Source organism: Vulpes lagopus, chromosome 3 (genome assembly GCF_018345385.1).
Source record: "Vulpes lagopus strain Blue_001 chromosome 3, ASM1834538v1, whole genome shotgun sequence".
Classification (NCBI taxonomy): domain Eukaryota; kingdom Metazoa; phylum Chordata; class Mammalia; order Carnivora; family Canidae; genus Vulpes; species Vulpes lagopus.
This window is the reverse complement of record NC_054826.1, coordinates 69,467,300-69,488,377: the sequence shown is the minus strand read 5'-3', so window position 1 is coordinate 69,488,377 and position 21,078 is coordinate 69,467,300. Positions and strand designations below refer to the sequence as shown.

Genomic DNA, 21,078 nt, shown 5'->3' with positions numbered 1-21,078 from the left:
ATGTATGAATACATGTGTATACATATATATATGATGGACTATTAGCCATTTAAAAAGAATGAAATCTTGCCATTTGCAACAACATGGATGGACTTAGAGGATATAATGCTAAGTGAAATATGTCCAGTCAGAGAAAGACAAGTTACATATGATTTCACTTAAATGTAGAATTTAAGAAACAAAACAAATGAATGAACAAACAAAAAACCAGACATATAAATTCAGAGAATAAACTGGTGGTTGCCAGAGGGAACATGGTGGGGGATGGGGCGAAATAGATAAAGGGAATTAAGAGTACACTTATCTCGATGAGCACTGAGAAATGTACAGAATTGTTGAATCATATTGTATACCTGAAACTAATGTAACATTGTATAATTATAGTTGAATAAAAGAAAATAAGTTAATTTTTCTTAGGAGGTATAATGTGTGGTAAACTTCCTAAAGGGAAGTTCCTTTACAAATTTTAGGTTAAGGACATTTAAATCTATAGCATAATATAAGTTTTTTCAAGCTCTGCTTTAAGAACTCCAATAAATAAAATCCGGACTTGCATAATAAGTCAGAAAATCATGATGTATATCATAAAAGGATTACTGACTTTATGAAAGACTTCATCACACAGTGTCTTAAAGAGCTGTTTTTCTCATACATTTTGGTGTTTTAAAAATAATTTTCTATTTGACAAATGAGCCACCATGTGCCTTGGGACGAGTCATTGAAATTCTCTAGGCTCAATTTCCTCATCTATTATAAAGATGGTTTTAACCATGCTGCCTACTTCACTCAGTTTTCATGACTATAAAACAAGAGATTTCATATAAAGTTACTTTGAAAGTTGTATGTATATATTTTTATGCTGTTACTTTTTTAAAGATTTTATTTATTTATTTGAGAGACAGAGCAGAAGTGGAAGGGAGGGAGAGAGACAAGTAGACTCCACACTGAGCATGGACCCCCATAGGGCTCAATCTCACAACCCCTAGAAATGATGACCTGAGCCAAAATCGAGAATTGGATGCTTAACCAACTGAGCTACCCAGTGACACCATGGCTATTGCTTTTAAAATAGAATCAGAGGGGAGAAGGGGTACTTTCCAAAATATTTTATTACTACTAAATATATACTCTTTATATTTGAACAGCATTTTAAAAAGCAATTTTAGATGACATATTCACTCTATAAAGATCAAATCTTCCCTTGATTTGCTATCTACTTTTCCCATTTTTCATTTCCATGGTCTTAATACCTGGATTATGAGTGGCTCCAGTAGCTTCTCTACAGTAAATGTTTGGACCTGCAGATCCTGAGGATCAATATTCAGTGTGATTGGTGTTTCAGCTGACATGCTGCCTGTGCACAAAAACAAAAAGACACTTATTAATAAAATACTTTCTAAAGGGAAGCGCTAATGAAAATTATAGAGTGCATGAAATTTGTATTCAGCACCTCTTCCTGATATCGACTGTAACCCTCAGAGGATCGGGGTGACAAGTCTACCAACAGAGAAATGAGATATTCCCTAGGTGTTTTCCAAGCTCGTGTGGTCTAGGCTTAGATCCTCTAACAAAGTAATCTATGTTAGTATGTTCATAACTAAAATAATAACCCAGGGTGGGTTTGCATCTGTTCAGGAGTCTTAAGTAAAAAAAACAGCCAAGTTGGTGAGACATAACTTACAGCATGCAAGTCCTCTGACTTCTAAGAAATCATAGCACTGAGGCAGCCAGCGCTCATATTTTGCTTGTTCTTATTAATCATAACTCAGATGAGGAGCCAAGTAGGACTTTGGAAAACGTGATACATCTCTATTTGTTTGGGGAACTGCTTGAGTGTTTTGATTGAAGAAGAAAGCTAGGGGCAATTTACTTTCCTATACAGAAAATAGACTAATTTAAATTGTCATGGTTATTATAAAAAGAGAGAAGAGATTGCTATACAGGCAAGACAAAATAAGAAAAGAATGACTAGCCATCTTTAAGGTATTACCATTAATCTTAAAATCAGTGAGATTTTTACATAAGAATACACAAATAATTCAAATGACCATTTGTGGCATTTATATCATAATTCAAATTAACAAATTGGCCATAAAAACTATCGCCCATCAAGCCCACAAATGTGTATTAACTTATTCACAGTCAAGCATTTACTAAAGGCCCACAGAGATAAGCAGTAAGAAACATGTATCACTTACATGCAACTTAGTCTGTTAAAAAAATTTAAAGTCTATAGAAATATGTGTTATTATCAATGCAAAAACCTTCCTACTTAGATATTACCTATTTTTTTTAAGATTTTATTTATTTGTTCATGAGAGACAGAGAGAGAGAGAGAGAGGCAGAGACACAGGCAGAGGGAGAAGCAGGCTCCATGCAGGGAGCTCCATGTGAGACGCAGTCCCAGGACCCTGGACTCATGACCTGAGCCAAAGGCAGACACTCAACCACTGAGCCACCCAGGCACCCTGACATTACCCACTTTCTTCTATAGTTTCCTATACTTGCAGGTAAGAGAACATAAGATTCTTCCCCCCAGAAAATATTCAGATATTCCCTATGGCACCCATGGAAACTAAAACAAAAATAATTAGGAAGTACTTCAGTAGTCCCCCCCTTATCTACATGTTTTCCTTTCTGTGGCTTCAGTTACCCACAGTCAATCGTGATCCAGTCCAGAAACAGATGATTTTTCTTCTACCTTATCATCAGAAAGTAAAAAGAAGCTCATGCTACATCACAACGCCTGGGTTATTTACCTCACTTCATTTCATCTCAAGATAAAGATGGAGTCCAAGGAGATATTTTGAAGAGAGAGATCATATCACATAATATCTATTACAGTATATTGTTATCATTGTTTTATTTTATTATCGGTTATTGTTATGAACCTCTTGCCATACCTACTTTATACATCAAACATTATCACAAGTATAAATGAGGGAAAAGGGAAAAAAGAAAGCAAAGAATAAGTACACATTTTCATGGTGCTTCTCTTCTGCAGAATCAATCTGTTCAATACTCCTTTCAATCCCAGTGATTCTAGGAGAGAGGATTTTTCTTTTTTCTATACACTGCCTCCAACCCCAAGGGATATCAGAGTCTCAGGGTAGGGCCCATATTCCCTCCCAAACATTCCCCCTGAGAGTCTATTCCCATTGTCCTCCTAGACTTTTTCAACACCCATTGGCCTAGTTCCATAAAATCAGCATCTCTTGGCTCATCAACCTCCCCTACTCTAGTGGATCCTTCCATAGATCCATAAATATGTTATTGTGTGTATTCCAAAAATAATCATGATCACCATGTGTATGTGGAAGTGGAAAGATCAGTGCTTCACCAAAGCCTTTCCACACTGTACACTTGACACGCATGCAGAGAGACATACACATGAAACCATCCTATAACTAAAAAATCATCCTCATTAACTCTTATTTTGGTGAACTCTAATTCTTAGATTAATAACAAATTTGTTTATTTGGGTTTTTTTGAGGGAGGTTTTTTTGAGGGAGGCAGAGAGAGGGAGGGGCAGAAAGAATCCTAAGCAGCCTCCACACCCAGCACAGAGCCCAACACAGAGCTCAATCTCATGACCCTGATCATGATCTGTGCTGAAATCAAAAGCTGGACATTTAACCAGCTAAGTCACCCAGGCACTCCCATAATTTTTTTTTAAACAGAGGCAAATTATATACCAATTCTTAATTGTGCAGGGAGGGGGAATGTCAATGCCCTGAATCCCCGCATTGTTCAAGGGTCAACTGTACTATAAATATCGAGAATTTTATATAAAACCCACCAGCACTTTTGACTTCAGAGACAGAGTATGCTTTCTGAAATGTAACACATTTCTACACACAACCCAAAAGTCCTGTTCAGGGCCTCTTTGCCCCCTTCCAGACTATCCTGTGTGTCCTGTTTTTAGTCTGTCCTTAATTCTACCACAAGCCACTCATACAAAGTGCCTACAATTCCTTTAATTTTTTTTTAATTTTTTATTTATTTATGATAGTCACAGAGAGAGAGAGAGAGGCAGAGACACAGGCGGAGGGAGAAGCAGGCTCCATGCACCGGGAGCCTGATGTGGGATTCGATCCCGGTCTCCAGGATCGCGCCCTGGGCCAAAGGCAGGCGCCAAACCGCTGCGCCACCCAGGGATCCCTTCCTTTAATTTTTAAAGACATTTTTGCCTTGGAAAAAAAAATATTCAAATTGTACTAAGTGAAAAAATATTGCTTGAATTTCTTTTCAAATGGAAGTATAAATTACTCTTATTCTGAATATATATAAAAATATATGAAGTATTCTGAAATATGCTTCAAGTAAAAAATGTTCCTGTTGAAAGAAATAGCTTTAACTAAGGGTACTCATTTAAAATAAAGCATATCTGGGTACCTGGGTGGCTCAGTGGTTGAGTGTCTGCCTTTGGCTCAGGGTGTGATCCTGAGATCCCAGGATGGAGTCCCGCATCAGGTTCCCTGCAGGGAGCCTGCTTCTCCCTCTGCCTATGTCTCTGCCTCTCTCTGTGTCTCTCATGAATAAATAAATAAAATCTTTAAAAAAAAATAAAATTAAATGAAATGTAAGAAAATTAAAATAAAGCATATCAGAGGGGAGGTGGATGAGATGATGGGTAAAATAGGTAAAGAGGATTAAGAGTACACTTACTGTGATGAGCACTGAGCAATGTTTACAATTCTTGAATCACTATACTGTACACTTAAAACTAATATAACACGGTATGTTAACTATACTGGAACTAAAATTTAAAACTTAATTTTTTAAAAATCACGCGTTTTAATCTCCAGTTTTTACATGTAAGGAACCTGGGATCAAGAGAATTTGGGTGAATTGTCTAAGGTGATACAGCTTATTAATCATTAAGAAGAGAAATCTGCTTATAAATGATCAATTGCTCCTATTCTGCTGCATAATGAATCAGTAAGAATAGTGCTTCCCATCACCCCCCTCCCAGCCCCCAGCACCTGGCAAAACCCCAACCCAGGCACAAATATCCTTTTATGCAAATAAAACATAGATATGAAAGCATAACTATTATGCATTCTAACCACCCATGTATAAATATGGTTGACATTCTTTTAAAAAAATCATAGTTTTAAAACACATATATATGAATAAGATACAAAGCCCTATGATTTACGCCTTTATTATCTTGTTTCTCTTCCCTTTTCACTGGTTTTATTTCCTTCCTAAAAGTAGAAACATAATCTCTTTTCTCAGCTACTGATCTTAAATATAGAAGTTATGTTTCAAGAAAGGCTCCATCACTATTGCCAAATGGTTTCTCTCAAACGCATTTCTAGGATTGAAATGTCTTGTTTTAGATGGGCTTGGTTATGGTTTTGGTTTTAGCTTTTTCCAATCATTTCACCTACCACTTTGATTCCCTCTAACAGAAGCAAATCTAAGTTGACAAATAGGATATTCCCATGGTGACCCTTCTGCATAGCCCAGAGCCAATATATATAATAAAATATGTCCTTCAGTCTCCATAACCATACAGTTCTATCAAATGAGTACTCACAAAGGAGTTCATTTGTTACCCCTCATGACAGGTACTATCCTACATATAAATCAAGTCAAGATTACTGACATTGCTTTTGTTCTTTCCTATCAGGGACAAAAAGTAGAGGACACTGTTGTGAACTAAAATAAGATCTAAGTGGACTTTCATAGCCTTTAGAAACATGTTCTTTCACAGAAATCCATTCACAATTGATTTTCAAAGCTACATTGAGCAACAGAATTTGGAGGAAAATAAAAAATTAAGAATAAAAATTATCCACATCATATATAATCCTGCTAGAAGAATGTTTTTCAACACAGTGATAAAAGACAAACCTAATTCAGCCAAGATATCTTCTAGATCTCTTATTATGTCTTTAATACACATTAAGTAAAGAAAGTTGTTGAGTTCATTTTTTTCATGGCAAAATGATAAAATAATAAAGCAACAAGTCCTTAAAGAAACTTGGCTATATGTAATTATTCTTCTTTGAATAAATGCTGTTTCTTATAAAAAAATCTTTTGGATCTCTCCTGTTCAGTAATCCTGATTGATTGGAGATCAGGGCAGTAATAGCCAGAAAGCTGCAGAATTTTGCAAATGAAGTTAAAGCAAGGTCAAAGTCTTACAAATTGTCACCAAATCCTTATAGCAATACCACAATGTGAATCCAAAATAAAAATCCTACTAGGTTGTTGGTATTGTAATCCAGGGTATTCGCATTTTTTAAAGATTTTATTTATTGGGATCCCTGGGTGGCGCAGCGGTTTGGCGCCTGCCTTTGGCCCAGGGCGCGATCCTGGAGACCCGGGATCGAATCCCACATCAGGCTCCCGGTGCATGGAGCCTGCTTCTCCCTCCGCCTGTGTCTCTGCCTCTCTCTCTCTCTGTGACTATCATAAATAAATAAATAAATAAAAATTAAAAAAAAAAAAAGATTTTATTTATTTGTTCATAATAGACATAGAGAGAGAGATAGAGAGAGAGAGAGAGAGAGAGAGAGAGAGGCAGGGACACAGGCAGAGGGAGAAGCAGGCTCCATGCTGGGAGCCCAATGCGGGACTCCATCCCGGGACTCCAGGATCATGCCCTGGGCCAAAGGCAGGTGCTAAACCACTGAGCCACCCAGGAATCCCCAGGTACTTGCATTTTATAATCCATAAAATCTCAAGAGTTAGGGAGTACTTCCCAAGCAATTCAAGGATGACTCCTACAACATCCTTCATCTCAACAATGTACTGGACTTAGATGAATAGAAATAATGAGATGCTCACTATACAATTAGATTCTGGGATTACTTTTTTTTTTTTTTTTTTTTTTGAGAGAGCACACGAATGAGAGAGAGAGAGAGAACATGAGGGGGAGAGACAGGGGAGGAGAGAGAAGGGGGGCAGAGAGGGGCAGAGGGAGAAGAACAAGCAGACTCCCCACCAAGCAGTGGACCCCAAGACCCTGGGATCACGACCTGAGCCAAAGGCAGACATTTAACTGACTGAGACATCCAGGTGCCACAGGATTTACTTGTATAAAGTTCTTCCATATGTTGAATTGAAATCTGCCACTTTTGGACTTTTCTCCAATAGAGACTATTTTATAAAGTGGAAAAGGTTTGCAGACAAAAAGACTGGATTAAAATTGCAGTCAAGTTTTCAGATTCAAAGGGAGGGAAACATATCACTTGACAGCAGTAATATATGTCTTCAGGGAGAGTTCTTAAGGTGGAGCAAATGCAACCATGTGGATCTTTCCCTTCTCCCCACATTATCTTATCCACAATACCTGAATTTCCTTTATTCTACTTTATTTCCCTGCATGAAACTGAACTCATATCAATTTTAAATTCATTTAATTTAACAAGCATTTCATTGTTAAACGCAGCTAACTCTGAGGTCATGGAGTACACATAATTCAATCATACATTAATACAAACTAGCTCATTACTCTCCATCTGATACCCATATATGTCACTATTATAGTACAAACCACATTGTATCAGTCATATCATGGCAGTAGAATGCTAGATCAGAGAGATGCACACAGAGGTCAATGGAAAGCTTCACCATTTCCAAAATTTGCCTTGGGGTAGCCATTCCCTATCAATCACTAAGGAGCAGCCCGGGTGGCTCAGCTGTTTAGCGCTGCCTTTGGGCCAGGGTGTGATCCTGGAGACTGGGGATGGAGTCCCATATTGGGCTCTCTGCGTGGAGCCTGTTTCTCCTTCTGCCTGTGTCTCTGCCCCTCTCTCTCTCTCTCTCTCTCTCTCTCTCTCTCTCTGCGCTTCTCATAATAAATAAAATCTTAAAAAAATAATCAAAGAGAAAATTTTTCCACCTACTCCTCCTAACTGTAACACATGATCCCCTCTCTCCAAACTTGAAGTTCAGGCTCCTCTCAGGAAAGCTGTAACCCTTCTACATAAGTTGAAATGTTCTTATGAGATGGCTTCGAAATCTAATCATCTACAATATGGTTTCGACAGAAAAGTCCCTAATATCAAATATCTAGTTTTTTAAAAAAAATAAACTTTGTAACAGTTTGAAAGGTGACAGGTTATTCTGAGACTATTAAATTCCATGTCAGAGTCATCATACTTACCTAATTAATCTCTTTGTACCCACTTTTCAACTAAGTTCGATGCTTTTTTACAAGGATTACTATAAACCCAAATCTCCCCATCATATATTTGGACAATTAATATTTATTTGCCCTTAAGTGCAGAATTTTTTTTCCTCCTGACATTTCATCCTGTAGAATATGGGCTTTTGTTCCCACCAATCAAAAGTTGATATTAGAAAATCCAACATGTTAACACCTCCTCCCAGTTTTCTATTTACCCATTAATCATTCAGTATGAATTTTATAGTCTCCAGTTAAACCACTGGACAAGTGAAAGCCAGGTATGAAAACTGATTTTGATACCACTAGAAATATATTTTCAGATACATGATGATCAAGTAATAAACACATAAACACCGTAGATATGATTTTTTTCAGTTAATTATTTTTTGTGAAATAACCCATTTTTTCATCTTCTAAAAAAAACACATAAGAATTTTTTTAATGTTTTACTGAAATAAAGACACCCTTTCCTTCCTATTTAAGAATTCAATTTTTAAAAAATCTAGTTGACATAACTCACTCCTAGAGAAGCCATGCAATTTATTTACATTTTAATTCTTCAGTTTTCCTACAGTTTGGTGCCTAGATGTCCAGACTAATTTTAGAGACCACCTTTTCACCTCTTTTGAAAAATAAGGATATTTATTCTTCTCCTGCTTTCTAATAGGTCTGTTATTTCTGAATGACCCCCAGTTCTGTGATCACATTTGCAGATCATCTTAGAATTAAGGGATACACTTTTTCAAAAGATACATAACTCAACTAATTTAAACAGACTAACTCCTTTATTTTCATCATCTAGAGTTTCAATTCTTTTTTAATTAATTAAAAATTTTATTAAGTAATACAAAGTTCAACAACATATATGGTTGGTTAAAAACAAGTCTCTCCTATCCTTGTCCTCTGGCCATCTAATTTCTCTCCCACAGGCAACTACTATGATCATTTTCACATAGAGTTCCAAAGATATCAGACAAGACCAGCATTTAAGTATTTATATTTAATACAAATTCTAACATACCTGCCTCTTCCACTTAATTCAATTCCCTGTTTCAGTGCTGTTCCACCTTGCCAATGTGACATTGTAGTATAACTTATACATATAATCTGTCAGTTGTTAATCTCATATCATCTGACTCACGCAGAGGACATAGCCCTTCCTTATTCTTTTTATTTCTCTTTCTCTCAGTCTATAACTTTGGAAGTTCCTTTTTCTTTCCGCCAGCATTCCTTCCAACTCTAGCAAATGAGAATTGCTTTAGCCTTCCCAAAATTATTTTTCCTAGTTTCAGCTATTGTCTTTTATTTGTCTTAAGTAATATGTCCCTTTTCCCATCTTAATCCATATTCTTTTCAAATTTGTGCTTGTCACACAAAAACACTATGATGTGGGGCCATTGATGTTATTGTTAAATGATTATTTATGAAGCACTTAAATATGTCAATCACCACCCTAGATTCTGATAAAAGAAAAAGTTGGGGCACCTGGGGTGGCTCAGTGGCTGAACACCTACCTTTGGCTCAGGTCATGATCTCTGGGTCCAGGGATCAAGTCCTGCATTAGGCTCCCCACATGAAGCCTGCTTTTCCCTCTGCCTATGTCTCTGCCTCTCCATGTCTCTCACAAATAAATAAATAAATTTTTTTTAAAAGAAAAAGTAAAAAAAAAATAAAGAAAAAAGAAAAAGTAGTAAATCTGAGGCTCAGCTGACTATCTTCTTTCTTCATTTTTGATTCATCAAATTTCCCTTTGGTCATATACAGTCCCTTAAAATCATATTTACCATTATTCTGAAAAATCTGAAATTTGCTTAACATCAATGACACATGTGTAACTGTGTCTAACAATGTTTTATTTACAATTGTCACCTCTATAATAATACAGTCACTTTCTCCCAAACCAGTACTGTCTACAGACCTGGACAAGAGCTGCCCTACCCAGACCCTCATGTTTTGGAAGAGTCCATGGGACCAAGGTAATGTGTCCTCCCAGAACCCAGACATACCCTTCCTGATATGCTCAAGGCATCTGGTACCCCCACCTCTCTGCTCAAGCAGCCCAAACCTACTTTCAGGACCTATGCCAGCCTGTTCCTAGAATCCATTCTACAAAAATAAACAACTCAACATGCCCATCCTTACACTTGAGAGGTAGCCCAGAAGCAGCTTCCCCCCAAAAATTATGAGTTTAATGGAGTTTGTATGTGCAGGCTGGACTGTCCACTTGCATGATTTTTCTATGCCCTAATCATTGTCACACTAACACACCCACAAGCTTTTATGGTTTTATCTGCAAATAGGTTTCTTTTCCTCAAGTTTAAAGTGTTTTAATCAAAAAAATTAAAATAAAGTGTTTTAATCATGTTAATATATACCCTGCATTGTAATTATGCAGGGAAAATCACATGGTAAAAGGTCAATAATTAATAAATAATAATAAATATAGATACCTAAAAAGACACAAAAAAATACAATATCATAGATAGCAATAAATCCTGAATTGAATGTTTCTTTTGTGCTTGAGGCCTCTTAAATGCAAAGCAGAGCCAGAAGTGGAAGGAGAGGGGGCAGACCAAAAATCAGGGCAAGAACGAGTTTCCCATTCACCACCTCATTCTCATAAGAAACTTCAAGGAATCTAAGAATTCTAAATCCAAACCTCCATTTATACCTGTGGGCCTCCATTTATACCTTCACTCCGCTCACTACCAATGTTAAAAACAAGCCTGCCCAAACTTTCTACCTTTCCATGTCACCAAGTTCTTACTAATCAGATTTGCTTCTTTCTTTGTTTCCTCAATATTCTAAGACACAATCGACCCTGAGGTAGGGTAAAAAATCATCAATTGTTCCACTTCTTAAGATGCCTAAGTGGCTCAGTAGTTGGCATCTGCCTTCAGCTCAAGGAGTGATCCCAGAGTTCCAGGATTGAGTCCCACATCAGGTTCCCCACAGGGAGCCTGCTTCTCCCTCTGCCTATGTTTCTGCCTCTCTCTGTGTCTCTCATTAATAAATAAAATCTTTAAAAAAAAAAGACTTCTTGAAATTTTCAAAAGTATCAAAGTGTTTCAAAATTTCAAAATGTATCATCTTACTATGTTACTGTAACAGTTTTTTTTTAATTTGTAGCAGGAAAATTCTTCACATGATAAGCTTCTGCAACAATACCACTTCTCTTTTCCTATCTCTTTTCCCTTCATCCAAATACATACAAAATCCTATACAAAAGTGTATATTCACTATATGTGTATTTTTCTACTTTCATTAAAATTATTTGTGAACATTCAATATTATATTCAGAAGAAAATAAATAAATAAATAAATAAATAAAATCTCAAATATTCAAAAAATACAACAGAAATATTCAATTCAGGATTTATTGCTATCTATGATACTTGTATTTGTGTCTTTTTAGGTAGCTATATTTATTATTATTTATTAATTATTGACCTTTTCCCGTGTGATTTTCCTCTGTATAATTACAATGCACAGTAATTTTTAACATTATTTTTCTATGCGCTAGTTATTGTCATAACAGTAACACACTCACACACTTTTATGGTTTTATCTGCAAATAGGTTTCTTTTCCTCAAGTTTAAGATGTTTTAATCATGTCAACAAGCCTCCCACTGAAGTATCTTTGGACTTCATGAGATCTCATTTAGTGCAACTCTATTTAGTGAAATACAAAGGAGACATTTTTTATAAGGTGTCAAGTGCAACCATCATCACAAATATTAATCTTATCTAATACTCTACAATCCTAAAATATCAGAAAAAATGGTGAGCAACTAGTCAAAGGTTTCTTAATCTTGAAATAATGTCATAAAAGAGAGTATTTATTTTGTCATTAAATATTTATCTTAAGGGGTGCCTGGTTGGCTCAGATCCCAGGGTCCTGAGATAGAGCCCATGAGAGCCTGTTTCTTCATCTCCCTCTGCTCCTCCCCCAGCTCATGCTCTTTCTCTCTCTCTCTCTCTCTCTCTCTCTCAAATAAATAAATAAAATATTTTTTAAAAAATCTATCAGGATGCCTGGATGGCTCAGTTGGTTAAGCATCCAACTCTTGATTTCAGCTCAGGTCATGATCTCAGGATTTGTGCAGTCAAGCCCTGCATCAGGCTCCCCACTCAGCATGGAGTCTACTTGTCTCCCTCTCCCTCTGCCCCTCCCTTACTCCCTGTGCATTCTCTCTATATATATATAAGTAAATTTTTTTAAAAAAATTTATCTTGAGTGCATAGCAAAACTCTGTAAGCCTCATTTTCCCTTATCAGCACTCCTCCCTTTCAGAAAGTTTAGCATATGTAATGAGGAATAAGGTGAAGGATTGGAACCAGATGTTAAGTGACATTATATGTATTTTTATGACAAATATATATATATATATATATATACACACAAATACACAAGTTTAAATAAAGAAATGGAAATGGGACACAATGGATTTGCTGCACAATAATATCACAGTTGATTTTATATAACTATCTTGGCTAGAGTAAAATAAAATGGAAAGAGGACAACTATAATAAAAAATCTCCACTACAATTTCTATATACACCTGTTTTGGGGGTTTTTTAAGATTTTATTTATTTATTCATGAGAGACACAGAGAGAGTCAGAGACACATGCAGAGGGAGAAGCAGGCTCTTCATAGGGAGCCCGAGGTGGGACGTGATCCCAGACCCAGGATCACAACCTGAGCTGAAGGCAGATGCTCAACCGCTGAGCCACCAGGCATCCCTACAGGGGGATGTTTTTCAAGACCACCTCCCCCACCACCCCATCCCACCTCCATAGTTCCAATGTCATCATTTCTGGCTTATTTGGCCCACCAAGAAAGAAGTACAGACATCTTTACTTACTTGGTACACAAAAAGGAGCTCAGTTTCTGAGGATCAACAAAATCAAACAATTGCCCAATATATATGATGAAGAAATAGTTGGGTTCTTTCTTTTCAGATGTTCTTCCTACACTTTACAAATACTTTCCGCACATTTATTTGGAGATGGAAAATAAGTATAAGCTCTTCTACCTTACCTTTCATCAGCTATAACAGCAATTGTGTGAGATCAGAGGTTCCCCTAGACTACAGGGCATCATTCATTTATTCATTCATTCAACTTGTATTTATTGAGTTTCTACTTTACACCAGTCAGAGATTAGGGGAGACCATAAACAATAAATATAATAAAAAGAAAATGGTTAGTACATTAGAAAATGACACACATATGAGAAAAAAGAAAAAGTAGAACAGAATAAGCAGGATTCAGGGGAAGAGACAGAGAGCAGACTGCAGTATTAAATAAGATCAAGATTATCTTCACTGAGGGCATTTGAGCAGAGTTGAAGTGGTGAGGAAGTTAGCCAAGCAGATACCTGGAAGCAGAGCCCTCCAGGCAGAGATAACAGCTAGAGCAAAAGCTTGAGGCGGGAGAGTGCTGACTTATTAGCAAAACAGCAAGGAGGCCAGTGTATGTGGGTAGAATGAGCTACAAAATACATAGTAAGGGTGATCAGAAAGGTAATGCAGTTGAAGGTGAGTGGCTATAGATCCTGTTGAACTACATGGAAAATACAACAGAGGTTTCACCACTACAGAAACATGACCTGATTTATATTTTGGAAGGATCACTCTGACCAATAAAATGAAATATGAGCGGCAAGAGTAGAAGCAGGAACCTCGTCATTAGGCTCCTGCAGTAACTTAGACCTGGATAAGTGTAGGGGCAGTGGACAGAAGTGATCAGTTTGTAGATATATTTTGTCACTTGAGCCCATAGTAATTCCTGACAGACTGGACATAGGGAAAAAAAATTCAAGATGTCTTTAAGTTTTTCAGTCTGCAACAACTGGAAAGCTGGAGTTGCCATTAACTATGGTGGACATGGCTGCAGGTCCTCCTAGGAAAAGGAAGAGTCCAGTTTGAGACATGAGAAATTTGAGATGCATATGACACATCCAAGTGAAGATGTTAAATAGGCAGTTAGATATATAAGAGCAAAATCTGGGAAAGAAGTCTAGGATGAAAATATAAATTTTAGAGTTGTCACCACAAAGGTGGATATAATGCGACCACCAAGGGAACAAGCGGACTAGGAAGAGGCAGGTCAGAGTCAAAGGACTGTTGGGAATGAATGGAAATATATGTGGTAGTACTCAGATAAGGAATATAGAATTAAGATTTGCCTTTCAATAAATGAGAAAAATATCCTCCTCTGGGCAAATGATTTAGAAAAAGATGCCACCCTCTGGGCAGACAGCCCTGCAGGTGTTAACAGGAAGGCCCATAGTTTGCACAGCAGAAGGAGGGCTAGGTTTCAGCTTCACTTAGCCTCTCAGTAGGAAAACATGCAGCAGCTAGTGTGAGACACCCGGCTGTCCCCCACTGTCTGCTATGGGATATTTTTTTTAAGTGAGCTCCACATCCAACATGGAGCCCAATGCAGGGCTCAAACTCAAGACCCTGAAATGAAGAACTGAGATCAAGAGTCAGACGCTCAACCAACTGAACCACCCAGGCGCTCCAGCTGCAAAATTTCTTAAATTCTCCTGCAAGTCCTCACTACTGGATCTCAGAAATTAAGAGCACTGGCTAAACCTAGACTGCCTATGTGAGAATCTAGGTTCTGTTCTCTGCTCATTGGTAACTTTAGACAAGTTATTCAATCTCCCTAAATATCAGTTTCCTCATCTGTAAAATGCAAATAGTAAGAGTACCCTCCTCAAAGGGATCTTAAAGATTAAGGAAAATTCATATAAAAGACAGAACTTAGCCAATAACTGACACCTAGCAAGTGCTCAACAAATATTAGTTGATACTACTATCCCCTTTTCAGTAGGAGAACAAAGTCCACTAGTCTACATTTAGGATAAACATATCTCTTTAATTATTATTTAATTATTATTAAAGCTTTAATTATTATTCAAGAACGCTTTCACTCTTTGTTCCCATAACAAAAGAGTTTAAAATAAAGCTTCCCTCTGGTGCCTCATTTTATTGAATCTCTTAACTTAAATTCTAAGGTGTATGTCCTACAAGGGCATTAATTAGAAAAGCAACATGCCTAAATACCCCAGAAAAAAATCCTAATCCACTACAACCTCATAAAGGATCTTGAGCCCTTTGAAATCGATTCCAGAGTGGTGCATAAAAGTTATGCTCTGGGCAACCCAGGTGGCTCAGCGGTTTGGCGCCACCTTCAGCCAAGGGCCTGATCCTGGAGACTTGGGATTGGTCCCACGTCCGGCTCCCTGCATGGAGCCTGCTTCTCCCTCTGCCTGCGTCTCTGCCCCTCTCTCTCTCTCTCTCTGTCTCTCTCATGAATAAATAAAATCTTTAAAATATAAATAAATAAATAAATAAATAGTAAATAAATAAATAAACAAACAAACAAACAAAAGGTATGCTCCAGGGTTAGATCTATAGTTGTTAAATGCACTACATTTGGGATCCTTAAGAGTGTGCACTTTTTATTTCCTTAGCTTCCAAGAACTCTGGGTTTCAACAGAACAAGACAATTTATATTTCAAACTTAAAAAGTAAGTATCTTTAGCATGTTATAATTCAAACTTTAAGCATCTGAAGTTCTCTTTAATAAACCTCTATAATCTTATTGACATTCTTTGAAAAATTATCAAATTGAGTGCTTCCTCAAAAAAATTATGAGTTTTATGGATTCTTTATGAGAACACCCAAGCAAAATTAAATTAAATTGAAATAATTGCTTACTCTAGCCATACTAACCAAAATAAAACTTCCCTGCACACACAACCTAGATGAGGGCTGCAAAAATGGTTTTAAAAAGCCAAAAGAGGGACACCTGGGTGGCTCAGCACTTGAGAACCTACCTTTGACTCAGGGCATGATCCTGCTAGGTCCTGGGATCGAATCCCACATCGGGATCCCTGCATGGAGCCTGTTTCTCCCTCTGCCTACATCTCTGCCTCTCTCTCTCTCTCTCTCTCTCTCTCTCTGTGTGTGTGTGTGTGTGTGTCTCTCATGAATAAATAAATTAAATCTTTTTTTAAAAGTCAAAAGATTGCCTTAACTAATGTGAAGTAAAACAAAGGAAAACATTTCACTTATATTTAGGTCTTTTTTTTTTTTAATTTTTTTTTTATTTATTTATTTATGATAGTCACAGAGAGACAGAGAGAGAGGCAGAGACACAGGCAGAGGGAGAAACAGGCTCCATGCACCGGGAGCCCGATGTGGGATTCGATCCCGGGTCTCCAGGATCGCGCCCTGGGCCAAAGGCAAGCGCCAAACCACTGCGCCACCCAGGGATCCCTATATTTAGGTCTTATGCTATGTCCCTCTTACTGTGAATGGCTAGTCAAGTTTAATCTCCCTCCAAAATTTAAAAAAAAATAAAAAAGCAAAAAGTTATAATTCAACTTCTAACTTAACTGGAAAGTAACATTGTATATAAAAAGTTTACATGAAGACCTCACTACCCCTCTCCTGATAATACATCTTTCATGTTATTTTTTAAATGCCAGTTCACACTAAAAGCTCACCCTATATTTCACAATGGCACACATTTTCAAAATTGCAGCTAAGGAGAAAGGACAGAAATGCCCCATGGTTATCCTATATAGCAATGCCTTTCAACTTAAGGACATTTTGTACCATATAAAAATTATAACAGAACTGAAACACTGTGAGATCCCATCTCATATAAGCCCAGCATGAAGGTTACCTACATATTATTTAAAAAGCCAAAGAACTAAATTAGCCCAATTGAAATCTAAGAAGATAATCTAATACATGAGACCTCAGAGAAGCTTTCATTGAATCACCCAGAATAAGAATAACCTTCAGCTATAAGGCATCAAGTTTAAGCAACCAGGGCAGAAGTAACATGCCCTTCATATACACCTTGAAAGTGACAGTGGCTTTTGTTGCTGTAAATCCAGTGGGCCTGTGGGTTGGTTCCACTCCATATTATAAGACAGCTCAAATATATATGAATTCCCCTAAGGTATGTTATTTTTGAAAGGCAGAGAACAGAAAGAATAGTGAAAAAAGTAAAATTCTTATCAACATCATTTTGAAGCTAAAAAAAAATCCCCATTTCTTCTATATTCTCTGATTAGCTAGAAATAAATAACAGCCTGCTTACCAGAATAAAGAAAATGAGACTAAAGTCTTTGAAAACACTATATTCATTTTTCTATGTATCTATCAATACACTTGGGAAACCAAGAGTATATAACTGTTTTTAAAACTTCAGGTCCTTCCTCGCCTCCATATTTCCACTTTTCCATATTCCTTTAAAAGAGTTTTTAAAAGTCTGTGCCAGAATCTTTCAATTTAACCAACCAAATTCACTATTTTACCACTACTTTTAAATTTTTTTCCCCAGGAATTCTGCCTATATATCTACTAACCCTATTTAACTATTTCTCCCATCTGGTCAGTATTCTCTCTATAAGACATAAAAGGCTTTCTTCTCTGGCTTTAAAACACCACTTTCTACCCTTCTGGCATTCTTTCCCAATATCTTTTGCTGGCTCCAGCTTATCTACTACTTCCTGTTAAGAAGGGGTCTTACCCTAAAGTTCAATTCCTTACATCGTACTCATTACTCACGTTATATTGCTTTCTCTAAGTAATCTCTTTCAGTTCAACTTAGAACCTCAGATTCTACAGTACAGGTCTCCCACCTAAGCTTCAGAGCTCCCAAATTGACCACTGGGCCATCTGACAGGCACCTCAAAACTGAAATTATGATCTTTTACCCAAAATCTGCTGCCATCACTTCAGTTCTGATCTAGATTAATGAACATCATACAGCTGCACACCCAACCCAGAACCATGAGCATCATCCTAGAATATTTTTCTTTCACTCTGCCTCTCTCTTCATACCAGATTAGTGAAAAAAAAATCATATTGCTTCTATTGCCCTAACTCCTCTTGTATTGTCCACGTCTTCTCCATTTCCATTACTACTTCCTCAGTTCATACCCTCTTTATTTTTTTAAAAGATTTTATTTATTTATTAATGAGAGACACAGAGGGAGAGAGAGAGAGAGAGGCAGAGACACAGGCAAAGGGAGAAGCAGGCTCCATGCAGGGAGTCCGACATGGGACTCGATCCCGGGTCTCCAGGATCAGGCCCTGGGCTGAAGGCAGTGCTAAACCGCTGAGCTACCCAGGCCGCTCTCATACCCTCTTTAAACTGATTTAGACTTCATAATGATACCCTAACTGGTCTCCCTTCTGGTTTTTGACAACCTCCAATTCATCCTTCATATTATTCCTTAAGTGATCTATATAAAATAAGATAATGTTACACTAAATCCCTGCTTGAAACTTTCAATGATTCTCCATTTTGACACAATAAAATTCAGATTTCACTGAATGACTGAAGGCAATTTGGTCTGTCCTATGTCTCTAGCTTTCTCACCCCCTTTGATCCTCCTCTTCCCTGTATGCCGTCCATGCTAGACAATTTGAAATTCTCTGAATGGATCATACTGGTTTATGCCCCTAAACTTTTATTCACTCTGCTCCCTCTGCCTAAAGTGCCCCTCTCCAACAGCCACTTGACAAATACTTATTCATCATTCAACTTCAACTCAAACAATCCTCTCTATATCACTCACACACACACACACACACACACACACATCATAACAGAAATAAGTAATGCTTCCTTATCTCTGTACCCTATAAAGATCTCTAAGAGAATTATCATCATCCTACCAACTCATAGGATTTCTTATACTATATGGTAGAGTAAATGAATGTTTATATCACTTCCTTCCATCAAAACTAATAGAAGAGAAAAAAAATTAAGTTAAAACCATTATACTCAAGGAAACTTGTCAGTACCCCAAATTACAAAGAAAGAAATATAGTGAAATCTTGAGCAAATTAAGAAAGGGCAAGAGGGCAGCCCGGGTGGCTCAGCGGTTTAGCGCCGCCTTCAGTCTAGGGCCTGATCCTGCAGACCCGGAATCGAGTCCCACATCAGGCTCCTTGCATGGAGCCTGCTTCTCCCTCTGCCTGTGTCTCTGCCTCTCTCTCTCTCTCTCTCTCTGTCTCTTTCTCTTTCATGAATAAATAAATAAAATCTTTTAAAAAATAAAAGGGCAAGAGCCTATACACATCTCAGTAGTAAATAATTTTCCCTAAAAGTGCCAGAACCCTGAAATTCCTGTCTACTCATCCTTTGATTAGAGTATTAAGATGTAGGGCATGGATAGATCTAGGATCAAAGGGAGATATCCCTGTAAAGACCCTTTGAGACTACAGAAACACAGGGATGGTAGGGTAGGATTAGCATGATCACATGCCACTTCTGTCTATGACTAAGCCCACCCCACCTAGCCGAGGGAACTGCGAGACACCCAGCAGAGTGAAGGAAAGAAAAAATGCTGAATCACTAGTTTGTAACGCTGATAGCCTATACTTAAAGGATTTTGCCATGCAAATGGATGTCAAAAGAAAGCCAGGATAGTAATACTTACATCAGACAAAATAGACTTTAAAACAAAGACTGTAACAAGAGACAAAGAAGGAAAGACATGATATAATAATAAAGGGGGCAATCCAACAAGAAGTCATAGCAATTGTAAATATTTATGTACCCAACATGGGAGCACCCAAATCTATAAAACAATTAATAACAAACATAAAGGAAATAATTGATATTAATATAACAATAGTAGGGCACTTTATATCTCACTTATATCAATGGACAGATCATCCAAACAGAAAATCAACAAGGAAATGATGGCTTTTTTTTTTTGAAATGATGGCTTTCAATGACACACTGGGCCAGATGGATTTAACAGATATATTCAGAACATTCCATCCTAAAACAGCAGAATACACAGTCTTCTCAATTACACATGTAACATCCTTCAGAATGGATCACATATTAGTCCCACAAAACAAATCTCAACCAATTCAAAAAGATCAGTCATACTATTATGTTTCCTGACCACAATGCTATGAAACTAGAAATCAACCATAAGAAAAAGTCTGGCACAAATACATGGAGTAAATAACATGCTACTAAACAAAGAATGGATCAACCAGGAAATCAAAGAAGAAATTAAAATGTACATGGAAACACATGAAAATGAAAACACAATGGTCCAAAATCTTAAGGATGCAGCAAAAAGCATTCTAAGAGGGAATTTTATAGCCATACAGGCCTATCTCAAGAAATATGAAAAATCTCAAACAACCTAACTTTACACCTAAAAGGGAACTAGAAAAGAACAAACAAAACCAAATGCCAGCAGAAGGAAGGAAATAATAAAGATTAGGGCAGAAATAAATGATATGGAAACTAAAATAAGTAAATAAATAAAACAATAGAACAGATCAACAAAACTAGGAGCTGGTTCTTTTCAAGATCAACAAAAATGATTAACCACTAGCCAGACCTTCAAAAAGAGAGAGAGAGAGAGAGAGAGAGAGAGAGAGAGAAGAGAGAGAGAGAGAGAAAGAGAAAGAGAAAGAGAAAGAGAAAGAGAGAGGACTCAAATCACAAATCAAAGAGGAGGGGGATCCCTGGGTGGCTCAGCGGTTTAGCGCCTGCCTTTGGCCCAGAGCGTGATCCTGGAGACCCGGGATCGAGTCCCACGTGGGGCTCCTGGTGCATGGTGCCTGCTTCTCCCTCTGCCTGTATCTCTGCCTCTCTCTCTCTCTGTGTGTGTGAGACTATCATAAATAAATAAATAAATAAGATTTTTAAAAATCAAAGAGGAGAAGTAACAACCAACAACACAGAAATTCAGACAATTGTAACAGAATATTATGAAAAATTAAATGCCAACAAATTAGACAACCCAGAAGAAATGGATAAATTCCTAGAAACATAAAATCTACCAAACTTAAGCAGGAAGAATAGAAAATCTGAACAGACCAATTAACAGTAACAAAATGTAATCAGTAATCAAAACACT

At 37.2% G+C, this 21,078-nt stretch overlaps 1 protein-coding gene across 7 annotated transcripts in view; it reads right to left on the bottom strand.

Annotated features, from left to right (window-relative positions):
- Nucleotides 1-21,078, bottom strand: part of CTNNA3 (catenin alpha 3) — a 1,730,823-nt gene that overhangs the window by 1,680,275 nt on the left and 29,470 nt on the right. For all 7 annotated transcript variants that reach the window (XM_041748054.1, XM_041748055.1, XM_041748056.1 and 4 more), the window contains exon 2: nucleotides 1,251-1,354. In XM_041748054.1, coding sequence (XP_041603988.1) covers nucleotides 1,251-1,354 — 104 coding nt within the window. The remainder of the gene's footprint in view (nucleotides 1-1,250; nucleotides 1,355-21,078) is intronic.